The 24,970-nt window shown below is 41.2% G+C and overlaps 1 protein-coding gene across 1 annotated transcript in view; it reads right to left on the bottom strand.

Annotated features, from left to right (window-relative positions):
* Nucleotides 1–24,970, bottom strand: part of neurl1aa (neuralized E3 ubiquitin protein ligase 1Aa) — a 59,397-nt gene that overhangs the window by 23,192 nt on the left and 11,235 nt on the right. The window contains exons 2-3 of the mRNA XM_079553399.1: nt 18,354–18,607; nt 16,185–16,506 (exon numbers count right to left, since the gene is read on the bottom strand). Coding sequence (XP_079409525.1) covers nt 16,185–16,506; nt 18,354–18,607 — 576 coding nt within the window. The remainder of the gene's footprint in view (nt 1–16,184; nt 16,507–18,353; nt 18,608–24,970) is intronic.

Below are 24,970 nucleotides of genomic sequence, written 5' to 3'. Positions count from 1 at the left end.
ACAGTGCACCTGAGGCAAATCACTTATAACACCAGACTACCCATATAAATGTCTGTGTCGACTGAATAATTTTTGAAATATAACCATTTTACATGTAAAATAACTTATATTTGAGCAGCATCAGCTTCCTGGTTGTAAGCTACGCAGCGGCGGAGTGATCTGCTAGGTTACCGTATCTACAGTAGTTTGTTTACCTATGGCCGGCATTACTACACGTGGAATTTATGATGGAGCTTTCTACAAATCAGATATGGCAATGTTTGGAGGACTACACGATGATTTTGAAGAGGTTTTTAATGCAGGCTACTAGCTACCATAGACATGCGCTAGCCGAGCATTAGCCTAGCACCACTAAACTCTTCAAATATAAGGACTGCATGAATTTAAAAAAATCCTGAAAAATCCCTTTAACATAAGCTCTTCATAGTTTTTTGGTCACTTTTTTATTACATTTTTTTGCCTCTTTTTCATAGTTTATTTTGTCACTTTTTTGACACTTTTTAATTTGCATTTTTGTCACATTTTTGAGGCTTTTTTCAAGAAGCTTATAGATTTAGGTGATGCCAAATTGGAGAAAATGTGCTCGGTTCGGGCAGTGGTTAAAAAGGCTAATTCACTCACAGGGAATGATGACATGAACATGACAGACGGAAGGGGGGAAACCAAAAAATGAATGAAAGGCACCGTCAGAAAAGAATCTTGCGAAAAAAAAAAAAAAAAAAAGTTTGTTGAAAGCTAAAGTTCCCCCAAACGCTTCATATCATCCGCTCCCCTTTCCGCATCGCTCTGCCCGTACTGAAATACATGCCGGTATACGCACAGAAAATGGATTTATTGAGAAAAGAAAAAAAAAACAGTCTTCTATCATGTGTTTTCAAAAGCAGCTCCCAGACTTTGTAGCCTCTTTTCAACTCCGCTCGTCTTCATCCCACGCTTCGTAAAAAAAGGATAATTCAGATTTAAACCAGACCGGCTTGTGTGACACATCTTCTAAAGTTTTTTTTTTTTAAAGTATGTGTAGACGGAGACAGGCGCTAAACTACACTGCTCCTGAAACTTGTTTTTAACCTAAGCAAGTAAAAAAAAAAAAAGCTAAAAAAAAAAGTATTTACTGGTGAGTTTATATGAAGCTTTTCTGTTTGTGACCTCGGCAGCTGCGGCTCGTGGTGCACCTGCGAGCTTTTAAAACAACAACTCTTTGATCCAATTGGACCGTTTAAAGACAAATGAAAACCACTGGCTCCGATTGGCTGAGCCTTGAGCTTGGCACTCATATAAGAGACAGTAAACAATGTGTGTGAGAGACGCAGCTGCTGTTTGGGGAGGGGGGTAAACTGTTTTTTTCACTTTATGAATTATTCCTTGTTGTTTTCCAGGTATACCAAGAAAAGTACAGATTTTGTAATACACTTTATATAAACTTTAAATTAGAACTACTTTTTGATGGACAAGAGCCAATTCTTTTTGTTCTAGACACTGTGATATCTTGACTAAGAAACATAGCTTAAAAATAGCACAAAATAACCCAAGACTTAATAGACTAAACCACACTCTTAGGGATAAAGTATACAGTATACATGCAATTTGAATCTTGGATATGTAATATGAGAAAATACAGAGGTGGTCAGTAGCAAAGTAAATCTACTTAAGTATACATAAGTAGAGTTTTTGAGTATCTGTACTTTTGAGAACTTTACTTTTACTCCACTGCATTTGAAAGATAAATACTGTATCATTCGTTCTACTCCACTACATTTCTCAAAAGGCTCCAAAGTAGAAAGTTAATTTGGCCATGTCTTTTGTTCATTTTAACCCTTTATAGGGCAAGTAACTATTTTTGGTCATTTCCACACTTTACATACAGCCTCTATGCTGCACATCAGTAAGGTAAAGAAGCACGTGGTCCTCACTCAACCAATCAGAAGAGATCACCCGACATTACATACTGTGGCATTTGACCAATCAGGAGAGACCGGTCACACTCTCAACTTCCTGTTCTCTCTGAAGTCTGGCTAAATTCATGGTAGATTTCTTTACATACCTTGAAAACTAACCATGGTAAGTGGATGAAACTCACATTTTATTGGTGAATAAGTGGTGACATATGTGTTGGTTTTGGAGGATGTAGTGAAATTACAGCATGAAAAAGGCAGGCACCATATTTGATCATACTTAAACACTTTAACTTTTTACTTAAACTTAAAGTGAATTACTTTTGTCCATATTTGGACATGCCCGATGCACCTATTATTCATATTTACAGTATTTTCTTGACAAAAAAACAGAGGGAGAATTCAGGCACATTTATAGTGTTTTAGTTATTTAAATATTCTATATAAAAATTTGACCAAGCAACTTCTATCCAAGTAATATTTGATTAGTCACATCTGTACTCAAGTAATGAAATCAAGTACTTTGACCACCACTGACAAAATGAATAAACCTCTTGATGCTGGAAGATTTTGAAGATGCCGGTGATACCAACATGTCCTCCTAATGCTCAACACCTGGATAACAACAATACTATATTTACAATGTGTTATCAAAATGAAGCAATTTCTAAGAGGACCTGATGCAGGGGTTCCCAACCTGGGGATTCCTGTCAGAGGGTCAGGCCAAAAGAGATATTACAGAACCCTCACACTACTAACTGTATGCATTTATTCAGTTTATTGGATGAAATGTTGTGCGGCACAGTGTTATCAGCAAAACTACTAAAATATATCAATTCAATGCTGATACACATGTGCTGTAAATGATTTTGATCCGGAGCATGTGGCCGTGAAGTCGGCTAGCTATGGCAAGTCTGCACAAGGGGAGTTGGGATGAAGAGGCTGGCTTCAGTGGCTTTACAGGCCTGGGATGAGTGGGCATGCCGGGGGTGAGAGCCAGCGCGGGCTCAGGGTGGATTTACTGCTACTCCGATCACGCACATGACCGATCGCTCTGGGCTTATCTTGATCCGGGGTCTCTAGACGGTCTTGGTGAAGGTGGAAGGGAAAGTAGGACTAGGAGAGAGATGAAATGGGGTGAGGCGCTCGGGGCAGAATGTGGGACAGTGAGTAGATTCAGCCGGGACAAGCTAAGCAGGAATAGGTTGGATAGGTGGATATCCAGGGAGCGCAGCTGTGACGGGGGGAGATAAAGAGAAAGGTGGACATGAGGTCTTTGAGGCAGAAGGAGGACAGAATGTGTTTGCAAAACAAATAAATCAGCAAACGACTTCAGTAACTCCAATCTCGGTCTAAGGGACTAGGACTAAACCAAATCAATAGGTCTGCAGCTAATCCTTAAGCACTGTTTGGAGCGGAGTTTGGACTTTAGATGGAGAAATAAAATGGAACTTTTCTTGGGTGTTATATAGTGCTGGAGAAATTTCATTTGTGACAGGAGATTTCCATCGTAGACAAAGGTTCTTAATCCGTCATCCGATTCTGGGTTGTTTTTTAATTTGCCTCTCACCTCAAGAAACGTTGTCAGCAATGTTGTTAGAGCAGCAGGTTTGCTATTAATCTAGTAAAGAGGGGTTTGAGGGATCAATATCTCATTCTCGTGAACAAAAGGTCTGTGTATGTGCTCAGGTGGGATTTGAACGATACTCGCTGAAATCACTACTGAAATGAATACATTTGAAGATTTTACCCCAGAATCCATTAGTGTCTTTCATTTACTCTCAATCGACAATATTCCACAACTTTGGGTGGGATACGCCAAGGAGAGATTCATATTTGTTTATTTCTTCATGAGGGAACATGGGAAGAAGACTTTACCCGAACTATGATTCAGTCGGCAAACTTGCAGATGACTTTAATCATCTGCACTTCTGAGTATCCCATTCATAAACATGTTGACATTTTATCACTATCCGTAAACTATAAACTCTGCTCCCCCATGGGATTCCCAGCAAACATCAACATTTGGGTTTATGAGACATAAATTTAGAGATTAGGCTTAATGGGAAGTCCTTGCACTAATGTTACCTCGATGGTGCATCTGTCGGTATAATAAACATTTCTTCACCATTTTAATCAGTGAAAATGCACGGTTTGAGCTCCTCTTCTGCGCTCTGTTGTAATAACTCTCTGAAATGATACATTGCTAATTCAAGCCAAGGATTACATTTCTGAATTTGGATCTCAAACACTTAACAACTGCGTACTTTCTGAATGAGGACATAAATAACAGATTCCCAACATATTTCGCTCAATCATGTGCTTCCGTTGGCTCGTTTGCTCGCAGTACTGGACTGGCGAAAAGCGGCTGTTAACAAGCAATCTTTGTCCTGCCAAGTCAAATATCAAATCAAGGAAATGCAGAGAGAGAAAGAAAAAAAAGAATTAACGGATGAGATTGGTTCCTCGGAGTTCATTTTGTCAAAGTGTGACAATTGGCTAGAACTCTGAAATGCCGCACTCTTGTGAACTCAGACTGACGGGTTTATTTCGTGTTTAATTTTTTATACAATAATATGATAATTCCTTTCATTTAGCTCTGATCGTGATGCCAGTCATGCATAATGATGGCACGATTTTTGGAAAGGGAACAACAATGAATCAGAAAATTCAAGCAGATTTCAGCCCAGAAGCTGGTTCTTTCCTTGTAAAAAATTTTTTTTTTTCCTAAACAGCAGAATAATAAACGGCTAAATTTATATCAAAACAAAAACATGGACAAAACATTTTGAGATTATATTTTGTCCTCTCAGAAGGTTAGATGCTTAGCCTCTTAACCCCCAACTGAAGCGAGCACATTTTCTCCAGTTTAGCTTTACCCAAATCTAAAAGTATCTTGAGAAAAATAGAGGGTAAAAACACAACAAAAAGAGCGACAAAAATGTGAGAAAACCAAGACAAAAAAAGCATCATAGAAACCCTACGAAAACACAGCAAGAAAAGCAAGGTGAAGAGGTTAAAGGGTCGGAGGCCCCAATACACACTAATAGAATCACGAAGAAGTAGCTCACTTGCTAACGGGCAAAGCTAACTGCGGGCTAGCGCCACTTAAACAGTATTTACAGCCAAGTTTGAGTGAAAAAAAATATCTCCATTGTGTAATTGGATGTACAATATCCCTCTCTCCCTTTGTCTTTTCTGTCAGTGTAGTATTTACTCTCACGGACAATTAATGAGTAAATAGGCCACTCCGCCTTTGCTATGCCCTATCCCGTCAGACCTTGGAAGCTAAGCAGGGAAGGGCCTGGTCGGTACTTCGATGGGAGACCGTTTGGTAACAGCAGGAAGCCTGGCGAATGTGGTGAGTGAGTGAGTGGTTGGTGGTGGTCGGAGGGGCCGATGGCGCAGACTGGTTGCCTCACTTCCGTCCGTCTACCCCAGGGCAGCTGTGGCTACAATAGTAGCTTACCACCACCGGGTATGGAGTGAACGAATAATGTAAGGTAAAGCGTCTTTGAGTGTCCAGAAAAGCGCTATATAAAACCGATGCATTATTAAACATGCTACGACACCTGCAGTGGCGCTTATGGCCTATAGGGGCATGAGCTACTTAGTTCTGCTTTAAAGGGGAAGATCTAGGAGAAGCTAAACACTGATCAAACTAGTTCAGGGGTAAATGCTGTCAATCAATCAATGAGTCCGTGGCCGTGTTCTATATCCTTTACGAGCAAAAAGTTTGAATTTTCTGTTCAGTGGTAAGGAATGCCATTCAATTAAAACTGACTTTCAAAAATATTTCTGCCTTGAGCTGAGCATGCCATTTTCCTAAACGCTGTCAAGTGGGCACAAGAGTATTACCAAATCAGCGTTCTTCTGGAGCCATCATTGCGCGCCGTGTAAAGCATGCGATCCACCCGTAAATGGCATCCTTCACTGTTAGCCTCGCCAGCAGTGACGGCTGTGACTGCTGAAGGGTTCAGATGGGACGGCCCTGTCTGCAGAGTGGATGGGGCTGTCATTGAGATAGCTGCCGTGACACCGACAATAATCAGAGGCGCAATCTGTCAAAGCGCCACATATTGTTTTACGTCAGTCAAAAAAGCATGAGTCATTACGGGGTTAGTTTCCCCTTCGCCTTTATATGGCACTGTCTGTCATCAAGTTAGTCTGGTATTTAAAGTATGTTGTAATCTGCATATTATCTCAGTCAACAGAATATTTGTACTTTCATTCATACATCACACAAAGTCGATGACAATGTGAGTGGCAGGAGCAGTGTTGGGCTTGTTGTGAAAGTGCTTGTTATTATTCAAGTAGTCTGTGAGAGAGTGGATGAAAGGGCTTGACACAGGCTGAATATCTTAAAACCATACACGTAATTCTCATACAAATGCTCTCTTCCATATAAAGCTTTTAGGTTTTTGTTTTTTTGTTAAATATTAGATTGTGAATTAATTGCCTTATACTCACCTCCTCTCAAACACCACACTAGGCATAAGCTGCTCCGAAAAGGGAAATATTGGAAACTAATACTAACTAAGTATACTGTATGCCACAGTGGTCCACAGATATGGAATGAGCTGGATATCAAGTTAAAACAATATGCCTCTTTATCTATATTCAAAACAAAACTAAAGCAACAACTGGAGAGTTATAAACCTGCCCCCGCCTTAACCAAGTGCATTTTCTTCAGTTCAGCTTTACCCAAATCTAAAAGCTGACAGCCTATAGGCAGGTGTAACACCTCATTCACGTTTCTGTTGTGTTGATCACTTTTCTGTTACTCTTTCGTTGGGTTTTTGTCAGATTTTTTCACTTTTTTGTCACATTTTCATCAAATTTTCACCACATTTTTGGTCACATTTTTTTTGGTCACATTTTTGTAACTTTTTCGCCATATTTTTGTCAAATTTTTTTTTACATTTTCGTCAATTTTTTGGCACATTTTTTCATTGCTTTTTCATCTAATTTTCTCGCAGTTATGTCGCTAGTTTTTTACAGACACTTTTAGATTTGACTGAAGGTTAAAGTTCTTTCTCCTGGTACGTGGATCAACTCGACAAATGGAAATGCTGGATTTATCGGCCTGTTACAACAGAGACATTTTAGTTTCTATATTGATGCAGGAATGTACTGCGATGGACAATATCACTGAGACTAAAACTATACACAGTGATCTCTTGTGTGTGCGTACTATTATCTTCAGTAACATTGTGGTGAACAGGAGGCTGAGTAAAAGTACTGCTTCAGTGGAGTTGTTTTACATTTTCATGAGTAAAATTGTGGAAGTAAACTAAACTAAAGCTGAACTTTTACAATTTTCACAATGATGATGGTCAACCTTATCATTAGCTTATTTTTTTTTAAAGCAATTATCATTTTAATCTCTGGGTGAGTTGATGATGTTCATTAATATTCACTGTCCTTATAATAAATAAATAAAATGAATAAGCTTTCTCGGAGTTGAGTCATTAGACATATGACATGCAGAAGTCTAAAAATACTATGTGTGACTGCTCAGCTCAAGAAAACAGACATCTCACTACACGCACTCTCCCAAAAGACCAAAATTCTGCGAAACTGAAGCTGCCAATCTCATGGACTGACAGTGAATTTTATTACTAACTCTTGGAGCCATGGGACCCTGCGTGGAGCTACTGTGTAACTCAATCTATGGCCCTAGGAAAAGCTTCGGACCACAGATGTCAGAAGGTATTGGATGTTATTTTTACCGCGGCAATTTCCAGTTCGGCCTCTCTTCCAGGGCTGTATGTTTTGGGGTTGAATTAAAGCTTTGCAGTGTTGTGCTGACAGCCAGATTCCTTCGGAGCTTGTGAGAGGTGAGAGAAGGCTCGGGGCGTTGCAATCAGACCCTATTTTGTCGTCCTTCGAAGAGTCCCGCTGAGGGGCCCCCACACTTGATTGGACTGACTCATACAATCTGCTGGCTTCACAACAGCTGGAGTTGCTTACTCTGTCCAAGCCCACGGAGCACAGCAGAGGAGATGAGTGCTGATATTGAAAGAAAGTAGAGGAAAATGAGAAAAATTATAAAATCAACTCCAAGTGTTTGATTGTGAGCCAGGCTGAATTCCTATTAATGTCAGCTGCAATAGCTTCAACACGTTTGAATTTATTTACAGCTGTTCCGCAAAAATTGTGATAAAAAAGTGATTTTAAGAGAACTAGGACACTGAACCCAATGTCATTGTAATGCAGTAAAATTGGATAGTAGTGGAAGCAATATTGGAGATTAAAGATGCACCGATTCAGCTTTTTTGCTACCAATGCTGATGCTGGGTTTTGAATATTTGCCCATACTCGATATTTACCGATACCACTTTCTTAAAATTGGCTTTTTCTGAGTGAAAAATTGAATTGACCCTTTTCTCCATTCCAGTCATATTTTATTGTCATGATATTACGGATCAATTATCAATGAGCCTATATCGATTGATGAACTCTTGGATAAGCATTTAACAAGGATCAACTGGACTTTTCTACACTAAATATTCTTGGGTAGCCAATATGACAGGCTTTAGGTTACATTAATATAAACAACTCACATGAAGTGATCTAATCATTACAAATATGTTCAGATCAGTTATTTCTTAAACTAAAATACCTAACACTTGGCTTCAGCAGTAGTCGATTTTATTTTATTAGGCTACTTTAGGTATTTCTATGATAGTTTCTGACCCAGTTTTGATTAGTTTCCGTTAGCATGCGGAGGTTAAAACTAAGTCAGTGATTGAATTAGCTTTCCAATGATATGCAGCATGCTCATATTCACTGAGATTTAGGTAGGTTTTTAAGGCACTGAGAGCCAAAACTGGTATTGGTTCAATAGTTATTGGATATTTGTAGCTGATACATGATGTCGTATTCTTTTCAGTGTCGGCCCTGATATCCGATATCAGTATCGGATTGGTGCATCCCTATTGGAGATTGTGATATATGAGCAGAATCACAGATAATTTAAAGGTCCCAAGAAAGATTTGAAAGAGGAAAGTCATACATTCTATGCTAAAAGGGAGGTAAGTGTAACCCTGATGGTCCAGACTGTTCATGAGTAAACGCTGCATTGAGCCATAGAGACCCTTAAATATACAGAATTCTCCTCAAAATCTATTTCAGTATTTGTAAGGTGCCACTTCCACCTTTTAAAGTTCACCTGCTGCTTGTGTGTGTAGACCCGTGCTATAGTCAGACTGACAGCTCCCCTCAGGGATTGGGACAGGGCTCTGCATTAAACAACTTTGTGCCTTGTTGGTTTGAGGCCTGTTGGGGATACAGCCGCGGTCTCCCCCGCAGCACCTCAGTCAGACTCTGCTTCATTGTATGTGTCCAATTGTGACCTGCGTGTCGTCAATCACCTGCTGCCTTGGCTCAGAGGCCACAGACAGAGATATCAGCCCGGCACTGTTTCTCGAGACATTAGTCGCCCACGGAGCACAAACACAAGGGCAGAAGTGCTCGCGCAAGTGGGAAATACCAAACATCTAAATCGGATACAGGCGGCTTCTTTGGGAGGGCGCACAAACATGCTACCACCACTTTCTCTGAGTGATGGGTTTTCACTTGTACTTGCACTTTAATCATTCATAAGGATCCAGTTTTGTCTCAACTTCATTTGAATGTGCTTTATATGCTCATAGCCTGCCAAAATATATATAAAATATTTAAAATCTGTAAAAAATTATGATTCCTGTAGGATTACACAGGCTATTTCCCCCCAATACCATTAGTGTGACGTGTTGTGGACACCATTAGTTGCTGTAATTCTTTAGGTTAGATATAGTATAATGTCTTCAAGCACAGTGAACCTTGAACCTTTCAGAGGTACTCCACGTACCCCCTACATCAAGGGTGTAGCTGATTATTTAGAAATGATCAATACAATTATTCTTAATGTCCAATAATGCCCTCTAGTCCAATAATGCCCATGTTTGATTTTATCATTGTAATATTCTGTGAAGCGTCTTTGAGTGTCTAGAAAAGCGCTTTGGGTTACACTTTATTTTACCTTGATGCATTGTACCTAAAAAAATTTAGTACAATGTAATTGTACTGTAAAAACTTGTACCTATGTAGTACATACACAATGGAATAATGTGTATTAGTACTTTGGAGGTACATAATGTAATAAGACATATGACCTTTAAGGTTAGGGTAGAGGTTAGGGTTAGAGTTTGGGTCTTGTGTCTTATTACATTATGTACCTGCAAAGGTACGTAGGTTTCCTCCGGGTACTCCGGTTTCCCCTAAAAACATGTGCAATAGGTGAATCCTCCAGCCAGGTGATTCTGACCATCAGCCTGGCTCCACATCATGGAGATGGGTCCCCGGGCACGGCACTGCCGTCGACCACTGCTCCTTACGGGTTACCCCAGCGGCATCGAAGGATGGGTTAAATGCAGAGGACAAGTTCCCTACGGGGACAATAAAGTAAACAAACAAACAAACAAAGTACTAATACACATTATTCCATTGTGTATCTAACTCTAATACTAATACAAGTTATTACACATTGCTACAAAGCAGATTACATTGTACTAAATTTGGCAAGTACAATGTATCAAGGGTAGTGTAAAATAAATTGTTACAAATGTATTATTATTATTATTATTAATTAAGACAATGTTGTGAGTTCAAAATATAGCTAAAATTAATTTTGGCTGTAACGCGTCATTTAAACAGCCTTTCCTTTTAAAATCATTCTCTAATAGTAGTCTGTTTAATCTTCCTTTTTAATCTGAAATAAATCCAAACGCCCCATGGTAGAGGAGTCAAACCCTTGGTTGGGAAACACTGCTGTAGCTCATTGACATAGAACCCTTATACAAAAGTAAACGGCTGCCATAAGTATATTCATTTCTGCACCAATTCTTTTTAAATGTGTTTATTTACATTGAACGTAATTGAATAGTTTTGCCATGTGCTTTGCTTGTCTGATTGGTTTACTCCACATCTGTTCACCCCAAACCATAGTAGAAACTGAATGACGTGCTCCAGATTACTCATTGTTGCAGGGAGGAGTCTGTGTGTGTGCCTACGTCAAACTACCAGCTACTTATGAGCAATATGTCGTTTCCGGGAATATGGGAATGGCATGTCCGCACAAGCAGCTTCTCTGACATCCTAGAGACACATTCAAATGACATACAGTGGATATATCAGTCTCTGTGTGGGACGGGCCTAATCACTCTGAGGTGTCAAACCACCCCTCATGATCCTGTCACACATGATGACGCTTCCCCACGTTATTCCTTTAGGCGGCCATTATCACATGATGCAGCTCCGGTTTCCATCTTCCCTCATCAAAGACACTGGAAATGTCACTTCGGGACATCCAGCGCTGGCTACGTCTGCACTGACCTCAGAACAGCCTTCAGGCTACACAGTGATACAGAGGCCGAACACATGGGAGCGATCGCTGGCAATAATGTGTGGAAAAATGTCAACGCAATGTACGCTATGAGAACACTCTTGGACGCATCTAACGCAGTACAATTGTAATATAAGCAAATAGCACAATGTGGAACAGTTTGTTATATAACCAGGAAGACCAAATCTGCCTTTTCTCTTTCTTCCTGACTTACTGTTTGATATAAATTGCTTACAACTTAAAAAATAGGACAGATACAGGAACGTGCTGGGATCTCATTTCGGCCTGGGCGCTGGCTTCGTAAGCCAAAGATTGAAGGTTCAAATACAACTTAAACAATTTCTCTTTACACATGGGCCGCTGCAGTCTGAGCCTGATGCATCTCCACAGTCAGCACCAAGCTATGTAGATACAAATTTATATTATTTGTCCACTTTTTCTACATTGGACGCTAATGCCTTTCACCTGTCTTTTTCCCTTCCCTTCTTCACTCCTACAGTAACTTCTCTGTCAGCCCGCTCTCAGCCCAGTCAAAGCCTTTAGGCCTGGAATAGCACAACTGTGAGTCTGTTATTAGTTAATTATTTCACTCTGATGGCCCAAAAGCACCACGGCCCACCGGGAAATGCCCCAACTCTTTATTTTTGATTACCCAGCACGCCTTTGGGCAGATATAGTCTGTTCGTTTATGACAAAAGCCGCAGATTCGCCTACTTGGGAACACTATTGTTGTTGTTATTTCTGAGATGACGTCAGTTTTTTGTACTGATTCACATGTTGTACTTCTAGCCACTGATCGTAAATGCTAATCAAATCGATAAATCACTAACGGAGCCACTTACAACTATAACCCGAAGGAAGTGATTTTATCAGGGGGCTAAAACCGAGTGTCTTTTTTGGCTTAAGAATGTTTGTGGACTAGAAACTACAAGTACACTGCAGGGGAACGCTGTTAATGCAATTGTAATACTATAGACGTGAGTGTATGGACAGGTGTTAGTTCCATTCTCATCACATCCTGTAACGCTCCAAACTGCCTGTTGAAACAAACAATAAGTTCTCATCGTTGAATGCAATAACATAAGCCGTTGCTCCCTCTTTTTGGAGGGGATTTACTTTAAACAAAGCCAGGCGGAGAACCGTGTGTTACCTCAGGTGTACTTTCAGTTTCTGTTTTACAAAAGGGGGAGATGAAGGACGCTCTGACTCAGCCCCCCATAAATAACCACACAGACTCCAAAGCAATAGGGCAAAACAATAATGTAATGCATCCATTAAGTCCCAAAGTCATTGTGAACCTTAGTTGCCCCATTTTTCACATGTGATTAGCGTTGACACTTAGTCTCTGTTGCTATGCTGTTGCCATGCAGTGACGGCGTCTGCAAAACGTCTAAAGTCAAACCCACTTTTTGAGCGGATTCACTGTTGTTACCCTGGTTTGTTTTGTATATAATAATGAATTCATTATCTGTGGGCTTTAAGAGCAGGTGGTTCAGCCGCTAAGTACATCAATAACAACCGGTGCACGAGGTCACATGACCAGGCCTCCACTCGTCCTGTTAGTCACGATGAGTTCCGCGTTTGACTCCAAATATACCAACGGGAAGAGACTAAAGGCGCCATGATGCATACGGCAACGGCAGCAGAATTATCCATATTTAACCTACCAACTTGGATGTTGAATAAACAGACAGCTATGGGTAATTTACATTTTGATAGCATCCATAATCCCAGCGTGAAAGTGGCTCTTTATTAGGTCGGATTTGATCAAAGAGCTTCGAAGAGACAAACGATAAAATCTCTCGAAGCTGGAGGTTTTCAAATAAGTATGCAATAAGACATTACAGTCTAAAGCACAAAAAGTAAACAAAGGGGAAAAAAATGCGCAATAACCTTTATTACATGCATAAAAAACAAAAAACAAACGACACCTCTGCCAGGATGTATAAACACAGACAGTTATTGAAAAACGTTGATATATCAGTTTTATTTGCTGTCATGTGGCTTCCGCAATTTGATTAGTGCATGGGGACAAGGGCTGAGTGTCTTTGGGCTACAGGCACTAAATTGTTCTCAAACTTTTACACCGAGCACTGGGCATATTTAACCTTTCAAGTACCAAGACCAAATTAGAACTAAACTGGGCATAACAGGGTCTAAAATATATCCAAAATTGACTTAATTATGTCTAAACTGTGTGTGAATCAAACAAGCTAACAAGCTATGATACAAATAGTGTAGGGAATAGCAATGATATAGGGATTTAGTCTTTGGGAAAGCAATGTTATTTTTTAGAATCTATCCATATGTGACCATTGGTTTATGCATCAGCTATAACACAATAACAACCCTCTATGCACCTTCTTGGCATTTCAATAGAAACTATAGCGGCTCAAACAGCATATAGAGAACAAACTCGGGGTTAGACCTCAGCTGCACAGGCCCTGGGGAGTTTCATGGTGCACTGCGCACAGAAACGTGATGCACTGCGCTGACACAATTGGCCATTGAGCGTCACAAAAGGCCATGTCTGAGCTACATGATGTATTTCTGAGTGAACTTTGGTACCGTTCCACCCCTATACGAACAGGTCTATGCATGCGGGGGCCACACAGGGGAACAGGAGCCCCAATACAGGACAGTGGAGGTGAGCGAAGTCGGGCTCTGATGGGGGGGAAGCCCGGTCTGACTGAAACAGAGCCCGGGGTGCTCCGCTATAGGTCAAGAGCGCCTCAAAAAGACATATTAAAGGGGGAAACCTAGAGGCAGTGGGTTCAGCTACAGGCCACCACCACCACCACTGGATATCAGGCTTTGATTGTGAATTCCCCTCTACTTGATATAGAGGAAGTAAGAAACAGTGCTTGGACTATAACACAATAGCTTTAACCTCTCACCTTTTTGTTGTATTATTGTTCCTTTTCTGGCACCTTTTTGTCGCTCTTTCGTCTCTAATTTGTTGGGTTTTCGTCACTCTTTCGTCACGTTTCTGTTATGTTTTCATCCTTGTCTTCGTCACTATTTTGGATGCTTTTTTATCGAGAAGCTTTTAGATTTGGGTAAAGCCAAGCTGGAGAAAATGCGCTTGGTTCAGGTGAGGATTAGGAGATTAAAGACACAATACCAGAAGCACATTGTGTTTGAAAGATTAATTTGAACATAAAGTAGCCTATGTGGAAAAACATCGCACACAAAGCCAGGAAGGGAATGGAGCTTTGTGAGAAATGGTCGTGACTGACTGACATAAATACATAGAAACTTAAACCCAGCACAGATTGGCGGTCCCAGACATCCGGGGAATATTAAATGAAAAAGAAAAAAAAAGCTTCAAAAAGTAGTCATCTGGACTCTCACTACAAAAAATCTCAAAACATCTTGGATGACAGAAATAAAACCTGCTGCTTACATTGCAATATTTTGAAAGACGGCCTGGTTGTTTCTTTTTTTGACAAAGGGACCGAACCTTCTTGCAGTATATGACACTTTTCATCCAACCCCAAAGCTATCGCTATAGGAGGCAGACAAACCCTCTGTCTCCCCTTAGACTTTTACACGTCCTCCCACACCCGCCCCGAGATACCAGTGTCAATCAACAGCATGCAGCCACAATCAAATGTGCTATCTCCAGGACATGTGAGCCCAGCCTATTTTTACTGCAGCGGAGGGGATGACAGCGCCGAAGCTCTAGGGACACAAAAATATGTGTATACATTCTCTCACATCAAACAGCTCAGCCATGCGACCCCTTGATGGTATGCGTGCTAAGCTACCTAGCATACCTTGATAATTCTCTACAGCTTCTTGTCCCCGATCGGCTGCTTTCGCGTAAACACAAGGGGCACATGTCGGTCACATATAGTCTTTGTTCATGGAAGCCGTCAGTTTATGACACGGGCATGTTTACTGTAAATATAGAGGCAAAAAGCAACCTGATTTGTCAAACCAAAAGTGAAGGCAGTAAAATGCAAAGGTACCTTGCAAAGGTGTGAAATTGAAAGCAACAGCTCTGAAGGCTTGTACATGTTGTTTAAAATGAAAGCAAATGTAGTTCTTGAGGGGTGGATTGTGGATGTAAATTGCCTCTTGGTAAAATGTAAATGTTGTCTTTAGAAAGGCTCTTGGGGATTGACTGTTTATCTAGCTCTGATAAGGTACTTTCCAAAGCTTACGCATAGTTGCAGCTGCAGACAATGCAAGAAATAGAGCAAGAAACCTCCATTTGGGACCTCTACAAGAACTAAGACCAATGACTTTTTGGTGAGCCGAATCCAGAGCAGTTCGTCAGTAGATCCTGTCATTTTGCTTACTGTTGGCCAATCACGGCGTGCTACATACAGTATCTTCTCTCAAGCAATTCACAAATACCTCCCCTACACCGTCCTGCTATTTCAGCTTCACACTGATACCTTCCTCTGTTCCAGCTCTTTGGCAGCAGCAGAAACATCAGCTTCACATTCACCTCCTCTTCACTGTAATCGTCGAGGCGAGACATTCTCACTCACAGATGCATTTACTTTATTCAGGAAATTACGGTTTACCAGATTATTGATTCAATAAACTACTCATTGTCCCTCATTCATTTTGTCTAGGTCATGGAATGGTCTAATTGAGGCTTATAAACATTACTTTGGGAGCCTCAGCAGTGATCATTTCTATGTAAAGAAAAGACGCTAACAACTAGGGTGAGAAACTGGACTGGTCAGGATTTTGTGGGAATGGCAAGTTACAAAGCTTCAGCTAAGGGTCTGCTAACAAATCATTACGGCGTGATGAATACATGTCATCGCAGGTTCGATAACGAAAATGTGGAGAACTGTTTGCGTTCACTCTTTGACACAAGAAAACCCAGGATAAAAACAGAAAAAGAAATGACCAAAGTGAACAGGATAACAGAAAACTCTTACCGAGTAGCTGCACCCCTCTGGTTAGGCCGTAAACATCAATAAGCGCCCACAGCGGCTCGGACGTCCTGACTCCGCTGAAGAACAACATGGGGCTGGACTCGTTGATCCTGTAGAAAACGCGGCCCTTCTTGTCGACCCAGAAGGCGATGACATTCCCCTCGTTGGCGAACTCCTCGGGCAGCGCCTTGGCCCAGAAGCCGCTCTGGGCCACGAGGTCGGGACAGGCGTACTTGGGCAGGTTGTCTGGGTTTATCCTGGACGGGTCTTTGGAGGTGAAGCCCAGGCGGAGGGCTCCACTCCAGCAACACTGCTTCTTAGTGATCTGTAAACCAACAGCGCCTTAATTACAAACTATGATCAATGCCAGTAAACAGAGAGAGACACTACGCTGTTTATTATAATCAAAAGAAATGGAACTATAAATTGTGTGTGACCTGTGATCCATTGCAGTACCCTTTGTTCTTTGTTTTTTTTGGTTTCTATGTTTTGTTTTTCACATAAAAGCTGTGGGTGACTTATTGACAGGCACTAGCTGCGGCAGCTTGTGGATTTAAAGTCATTTCAGGGCGCTGTAACTTACAAACTGACACATCTGGCACATTTACTTGTCGCATTTCTGACTCTGTTCTTTGTGATAATATGTTAAAGCAAAGCCGGGACTTCTGTTTAACTTGAGTAAACGCCCAATAGACAACACAGAATTCGGGCGTTCTGCTCTCCCAAAATTCCACCCGATGGGCGGGGGGAGCGATAAAAAACTAATACGTTTTCACCGGATCTATGCGCTGCTAAGGAGCTAGCACCCCTGGGGCAACGGTTAGTTATCCGGCCCAGCCTTTGAGGCTCCGAGCCGGGCGGGAGACCGTACAGCTGGGCAGTGCATGGCTAAAAGTGTCCGCTGAAGGCAGGAGGGGAGGCGGGAGGTACGAGCCCCAAATGTAGGGAGTCGGAACAGTCGAAGTCTGCATTGTAAAATATCAGCTACAGAATTGTATTCCTCTCTTAGCAGAAGAAGCCAGCAGAGCGAGCGAAAACGCTCCAGCAGAACCGGAACTTGCGAAGACTATTGGTCACCCATAATGCCAAGAATGTCACATGAAAACTAGCAATGCAGTTGTGGCAACCAGGAACTCATCAAAACTATTTCTCATTGGCAAACTTGGGAAACAAAAATTAGATTTTTTTTGGTGATTAATGCACAGCTCCGGAAGCGCAAAATCACCTCTTAAGCCAGGTGAACGCTGCACGATTTTAGCCATCTGTGACAAACAATCACTCATTGTGGGGAAACACAATGAGACAGGGACAAAGATTTAAAATAGAACCGTCATATGAGCAAAGACGAGCTGTGACGTCAGGCAGTGTCAGATATTTTGGAACGCTAGTCGCAGAGTGAGCCTCCTCTTGCGGCAGCGATGATCTCTGTCAGGCGTCCCGTCAACAAAATACAACATCAGTGCACGGCGCCAGAGTCGAGCAACAGAAGCCAGGCATGAATGGGACCACGTTTTACTTTCCCTACGACAAAACTGGCCGTAGCTCCGATTCTCTGTCGCGCAGTGGAGACGAGTGCAGGCTCACGATTTTACCATCCCCACGTCTTGGAATGTGACATGTAATTGACTTTGGGCATAACTTCAAATCATAACAGCGCCGCCCAAGAAGTGACTTCCTGTTTCAATCCAGCACGCTAAAATAAAAGCACACAGCTCGTCAGATTAGTTTACAAGAATCTAATTAAATACGCCCATTTTAAGTGTTTTGTCTGTTAATACTAAGGCAGAAAGAAGGTTGAAGTAATGAACTGCTGAACTAATGAATAAGATGTAGCTTTTATTTCGGTGTGCTGGATCGAAACAGGAAGTCACTTCTTGGGCGGCGTTGTTATGATTTGAAGTTATGCACAGAGTGAATTATCTCACGGCAACACAAAGTTTGCCTACATCACTCCAAGTCTCATTATATTGTATATTGTAAATTGTTTTTGCAATGATCATAAATCATTTTCAAACCCAACAAGTCTGCTTTCTATTTGGCTCTTCTTGCATTAGTCTCCATTATATCTTTCCACACTGTTTAGCTCCATGATGGACGACCGTGATCGTTTTGACACATTAAAAGCTCCCAGACTCTCAGACAGACTGCATTGCCAGGCGCGGGGATTAGTACCTTGAGGCGGACTTGCTCGTACAGCGCGATCGGTCTGTTGGTGAAAGTGATGGCGTTGCAGAAGCTCGCCTGCCTCTTCGCCGTCTTTTGGGACAGGTCCATGACGATTTGGGACCCCTTGGCGCTGGGGTGGAAAAGCAGGGGGCTGATGGGGAAGGGCCCCCCCACTCCGCCGCAGTGCATGGGCAGGCAGCGCTTGGTCTTGTGGTGGTGGCATCGGTGGGACGTGGAGGGGAACGGGCCACCCAGGGAATCTGAAACGAAGACAAAGTGAAGACAGGGGGTGAGTCTCAAATGCAAGCAGCAGATGTACGGCACAAATGAGCAAAATTAAATTGTAGAAAGTTTAACCAGGAAAATGGCATCTGCTAGCAATACCCATTACTGTATATGCACATCTAACTCTTGGGATTCAGTCACACGGTTATTTTCTGAGATGGACGCCATTTTGCAAACTTATAACCATTCAAAAGTCTTCATCACCCACTTAAAAAGATAAAACAGCAACATTTTGAACTGTACTGTCCAATAGTCCTAATTTCCCACCACTTGACACATTAATACAAATATAACATGCACAGGCAACACTTTCACTTGTGAGACAGACAGCGTGAACCCCAGTGAGCTTAGCGTAGATCCGACGCACTCGCAAACTGGAAACAACTTTGCTGAGTCACCAAAAAATTGACAATTCTCCCAAAATAAGAGTTCAAGGGAAGCAGTCAGCAACCAGAGAAACATAAAGTAAGAAAAACACTTCTCTCCCCCAATTCAGCATAAAATGTGTTTATGTCATTAGATCTCAGAAATCACATGTCCTGGCGTGGTATCTCGGGTCACATAACGGTCAACTAGATAAAACAGAAAATCCCACATCAAAGTGAAAGTAAAACAATCTGTGGAACCACCTTTAAACTTAAAACAGAAAGGGGGGTCATTTACCAAGCGTTTGCTCATGTGCAAAAGTGAAAAAGCAGAGTCATTTGCGCTTCTTCAGATGGAAAATTCGGTACATGCTCACAAATAGTTATGATAATTACAATGTCGACTTATTGTTCAATAAATGACTGATAAACAATACATTTTTGGGCCCAATATTCATCATCAGTACATCTATTTGCATATCTTTTACCCAATGCAAGTTGTGTCTCATTGTATTAATTTATTTGTTGGTTTATTTGATAGGGACAGCGCATGTTAATGAACAAGCCACACTGGATTGTAGCTTTGGGCTTGTATTTCCATCCGTCGTCCCCTATGCGCACTCTCAAACACGCTCTCATTCATGCTGGCCTATTGTACATGTTTTTAGTGGTAGGGGAGAAAACCTACGCAGCCACGGGGAGAACATGCAAACTCCACAATGAAAGGCCCCGTCCAGTTGGTAATCGAACCCGGTTCTTCTAGCTTTGATGCACGAGGACTGCCGTGCTGCCCATGTGGGATTTGGATTTGTGGGATGTCTTAAGATTAAGTACTTTTCGAACAGAGCTTAACTGTCCTTTTTAAGTTTTAGAGTTAGTTTCTGTTGCATTATAAGGTCTTCAATAATATTGTTCAAATGACCAACAGGGTATTTTAGTGAAAGAAGGGTTAGGTTTCAGTGAAATGATCGAGAAACCATCTGAATGTGGGACTCTACCTTTGCAGTTAAATTGGCCGTTTCAAGCAATGATGAATAATTTTGTAAGGGGAAAACACGTTATGAAAATTGGTCCGCATTTCATTACAGCGTGCCTATAGGCTGATGCAGATTTACTCAATGAGCTCTCTAGAAGATTATTAGAAAACCCACCAGGCGGCTTTTACATAAAATTTGCATAGACCGACGTGAACTTTGCTTCCCACTCACGACCGTGGATCAAGATCGTTGTTCAGAGGATTTCACAATAAAAAACAGGTTTAGTCAGATACTGGAAGCGCAGAACATAACTTGGAATACCTTCGTCATGTGGCTAATCCCTCTTTCATGTAATTCCAAGTGAAAGTAAGCACTGAGGTGGCTTTGTGACGCGTGAAGCATGCCTTACGGGGAGAAGACTCGATGATTTCGTTGACTGCATTTGCCTCAGACTGCAACTTGAAACAACATGAACCCAAACATTTCCACAGATGTCCCGGAGAGAGAGAGAGAGAGCAAACTGCCAGACTGAAATGACTAAATTAGCATTCAGAAGCAGCGAGGCAGTGATGGGAAAGTTGGCTTTAGCGATTTCAATATATCACCGATCCACAACGATTTCCAGAGGCTGTGTTTCGGCATCCAACTGTGGAGTGCTATTATAGAGTTATTTATGTCTTACTCAATGCCAAGAATTTGAATTTTAAGGCACTTTAAATCCAGATGGGCGATTGTCGTAGCAGTAATTGTCGACAGAGAGAGATTGAGAAACTTCAGTCACTTGTGCCCAGTTGATCCACTTCTCTCACAGCTCTGAAACGTGCCAAAATAAACGCGTGGCCACATTTTATTATTTCATGGTCAACTGAAGTGAACCACAAATCAACACCGTGGATGTCATAAATTTGTACCAGTAAAAATGACTTGAATTTCACAGTGGGCTAGACACATCTTTCCCCGGAACATAGTTAACCAAGCTAACCGAAAACGTTGACAAAGTGAAAAAAATAAATAAATAAAAAGCATTAAAAAATGCACACAAAAAAAGTGACAAAAATTGAACAAAAAAGTGACTAAAATGGAACAAAAAATTACAAAAATGGAACAAAAAAGTGACAAAAATGAAACAAAAAAATTACAAAAATTGAACAAAACAAGTGACAAAAATGGAACAAAAAAGTGACAAAAATGGAACAAAAAAGTGACAAAAAAAGTAATGAAAAGGTGAAGAAAAGGTGACAAAAATGTGATGAAAACTCAACAAAAAAGCCACAAAAGTGCAATAAAAAAATGACTAAAAAAAATCTATGAAAAAACTCAAAAGTGATAACAACGCAAGGGAGAATATCAGCTTAGATCAGTTTGAGTTGTTGCACTGACCTATAGGCTGTGAGCTCCAGTCCAGAAGCTTTTAGATTTGGGTAAAGCTGCACTGGAGAACCATACTGTAAATCAACTTTATCCTAAAACAAAAGGGAAATTACTCCATTTCCATTACAACATTTTTTCTCCTCATTAAGCCTTTCTTGAACACAGGCTTGTCATTCTTACCTCCACGTGTTTATCTTAACATGCACAACAGTAACTATTTGAACTTTTTAGTTTCACCCTATTCAAAATAATGGAGTTGGCTCCAGAAACCCAGCCAATGTTTTTAACATGAACTACTAGACCTTCTAAATGGTATGGGGAATCCATGCGCCCTCGGTCCACTCGTAATTTACAGTCTATGCTTAGAACTTAAGACAATTATCCTAACTGCTTCCTCACGAACAACCATACTGTACAAAAGGGCCAATTCTTCGTTCACTGTACTCTTGTCTCATGTAAAGTGCTTTCGGACGATGCCTGTGAAAGGCGCTTTAAAAGTAAAGCTCTTCACCTTCATGTTTAAACTTTTACTTTCTAAAATAATTACCTCTGTTGCCATTTATTCATTTATTTTACATGTGGATCAAACTAAAATGCCCCCTTGGAGTTAATTTGTGTTGTAAATGTGTATCATTAGCCATGGTATTAGACGGGTACAAGGTTAGTCGCCTCATTGCAGTCACCTCTGTTTTAATAAAACACCCCAATACGACTTTGCTTTGGTTGACTTTACGGCTTAATGACTATTCCGAGTTTGTCAGATGAACGCTTTGTGTGCGGCTGTAGCAGGTGTCTTGTGGGGACCTGATAAGAGCGCACTGCCGTTGAAGTGCTTTGTGTCCTCACTGGGCTATTGTGCTACTGTTTATCTTAACGGGGCTTACGGTTTTTCAGCCTGGAAGTCTACGTGTGTGTGTGTGTGCTGATGACTACACGGCCTCTAAAGTCTAAAAGCAGTGCTGTAGGCTTTTGTTTTTGAGCTTGATCCACAGGAGAGCGGCGCTTGAATGGCGCGGGGCAGATTGAGCTGAATGCATTAGCTTTGCTCTGAAGAGGCGCAGCTGCTTTAGAGGCAAACAGCAAAGTGTGAATTATGTTCCTAAGCAACCCCCCCCCCCCCCCCCCCCCCCCTTCGTATCTACAGGTCCAGACTACTATGCACTGCCAGCGAAATAAATCATGCTATCTGAGAACGTATCGCGGAGGGGTTTGTTTTAATTACGTGAGAGAACAAAGTCAGAGAAAATGTATATCATGGTGAATCTCTAACCCTTGGTACAAACAGCATACGACAAAATGTAAAATTTAAAGGGACTATACGGAGTTTCAGCCATGTCCTAATGTGTAGAATGAGCTCCGACCTATTCAACACAACTGCCTCTAAAATCCTGCGCTGTCACTCGAAAAGGTGTTCGGCAGGATGCAGTGCAGGCACCATTCAAATGTACAGTGCATTTTGAAAAAGCTTTTCAGTGGTGTCGCCTGCTCTGCTGTTGTGTTGTTTCTTGTCTATTGATTTTAAAGTTGCACAGTTCACTTCTTGACAAAGGCTTGTTTGGAGCCGATTTGCGTGGAAGAAACCAGCAATATGTTTTAAAGATTTTAAGATTCATCAGCCCAGCACAATAAAGGCTTTTTAAATGTAAATAGAGAATTATGATGTGGGAGTCTTTTGAGTTCCCTAAACACCAAAGAGCACCTTGCCCCCAAACAAATTTGTTATTGACTTCATGAGCACTTTGTCAAGTTTTTTCTTGTACAGTTCAGTGTTTTATAGCCTGCAAATACAGACTGAATTAGGAACATTGTATATGCTGAAGTGTACAGCTTTATTTTGCATCCTGAAGACACTGTGTTGCTGTGCAGCTGTCTCCAGCATTGCCTCATGGGACCATCTTGACTTGTGTGATAACAGCTTGCCAATGCACTCGACAGACAAGTGTGTGGTTCCACATAGCACCTTCTAATATTTCAGAGATACAGTGGGGAAAAAAAGTATTTGGTCAGTTTCACATAGACATTGTATTGGATTTTGGCCAAATACTTTTTTCCCCACTGTAAGTGTTTGGACAATAAAGTCCTATATTATGCATAATATTTAGGTGTTTCCTTTTTGGATAATTTGGATAATACTATACTATATAGACTATATTGTAAGGCGTAATAATATTAGGAGCACTTCAACTTTACTGCGCGGACGTCGTAGTGCTCCTAAGTTATTATTCCGCCAACAATATAGTGCCCTTAGAAAATCGACATGTTTAATTTTTTGTAACTATTAGTTGAATCGTGTAACTTTTCACGTAACTGTATTTAAATAGGGAAAACGTGGAACAGCTTTGTAGCTTCTAACTTCACCCCAGTTTGGAGCTACGCCTGTATTGTGAGAGGCTAAATGCTAAAAACATTTGCGTGACTGAGCGCATGCACAAAGACCAGACAGTTACGCATCAACTCGTCTAAGCTAAGGTAAGAACATATCTCAGTATGTAAAAAACGGTGGCCTGTTCCTTTAACACATTGAGTGCCACGCTGTTTTGGGGATTTAGCTGTTGAGTGCCAACAATCCAGACCATTTTTCATGATATTTGTAGCACCACAGCGTATTCTATGTTATAGCCATGGACACGTGCTATGGCTCATTTGAAAGACGAGACTCTAAGCTCTCCGTAGGTGAAAACTGTTTAATTCTTGTGCCTCAGTTCCTGAGAAATCTAAGCTAACCAGAGGCTAATTTTGATCAAAATCACTGATTTTTTTTTCCAGATTCTGAGATAATTAGTGTTTTATGAAACACTCCCCTTTCTGATTAACTCCTCTCCTCCTCTCCTCTCTCCTTTGGCACTAACATTATGGGAAGAGGCAAATGCCTAAATATATTTGTTTCAAGTCAATTTTCATTTTTTTTTGACACGTTTTCAAACACGCGTGTTATCGATCGCTTTCGCTCATTATGGCGTGTGCATTTAAACAGCCTGGTTCTCGGATTGAAAACTTTACCAGGATGTTGGAATAATATTCCATTGAGCTAAAATGTATATTCTACTCGACTTTAGTTTTACAGGAAAGTCCCAGTGAAATTTAAGAATCTCCTGGCTGCAGAGTGGAATCTATTGTATATGTTTTTTTGAATGATAGGGAAAACCAGGGCTCATCCAAAAGGGGGGAAATCGTTCACAGTATTGAGGCACCAACTTTCTGATAACTCAGCCACCTGTTCTTTATTAACCGCAACAGCGACATCATCTTCAAAGCTGTTTCCAAAAAATGAGTTTATAAGTCATGATCAATGTGGTTGCTATTACTACACAGTGAGTAAGAACCACAAAACATCAATTTACAACTATAAAAAGACCAACTGGGAGCTCACACATGTATTACATTCATGTGTTGTGTTGGCATGACCGACCCGAGTGATGTTAAGCCCGGGGCATTCTCTAGGACCTCTAATTCCCAAATCCCAGAGTCTCTTCATCCATGCCCTGCTCCACATCTGCCTCATACAAAGTCATGTTTTGTAGACGGACCTCTGCAGGTGTTGTCTGAAGGCAGCCGTTTTAACAGCCCCACTGGAGCCATTTACTCACAGGTCAGCGATGTCCTTTTATGAACAAACATCCGAACA

This window comes from Gobius niger (assembly GCF_951799975.1).
Source record: "Gobius niger genome assembly, chromosome: 3".
NCBI classification, from domain to species: Eukaryota; Metazoa; Chordata; class Actinopteri; order Gobiiformes; family Gobiidae; genus Gobius; species Gobius niger.
Note: the sequence above shows the minus strand (reverse complement) of the source record. Positions and strands in the feature narration are given on the sequence as shown.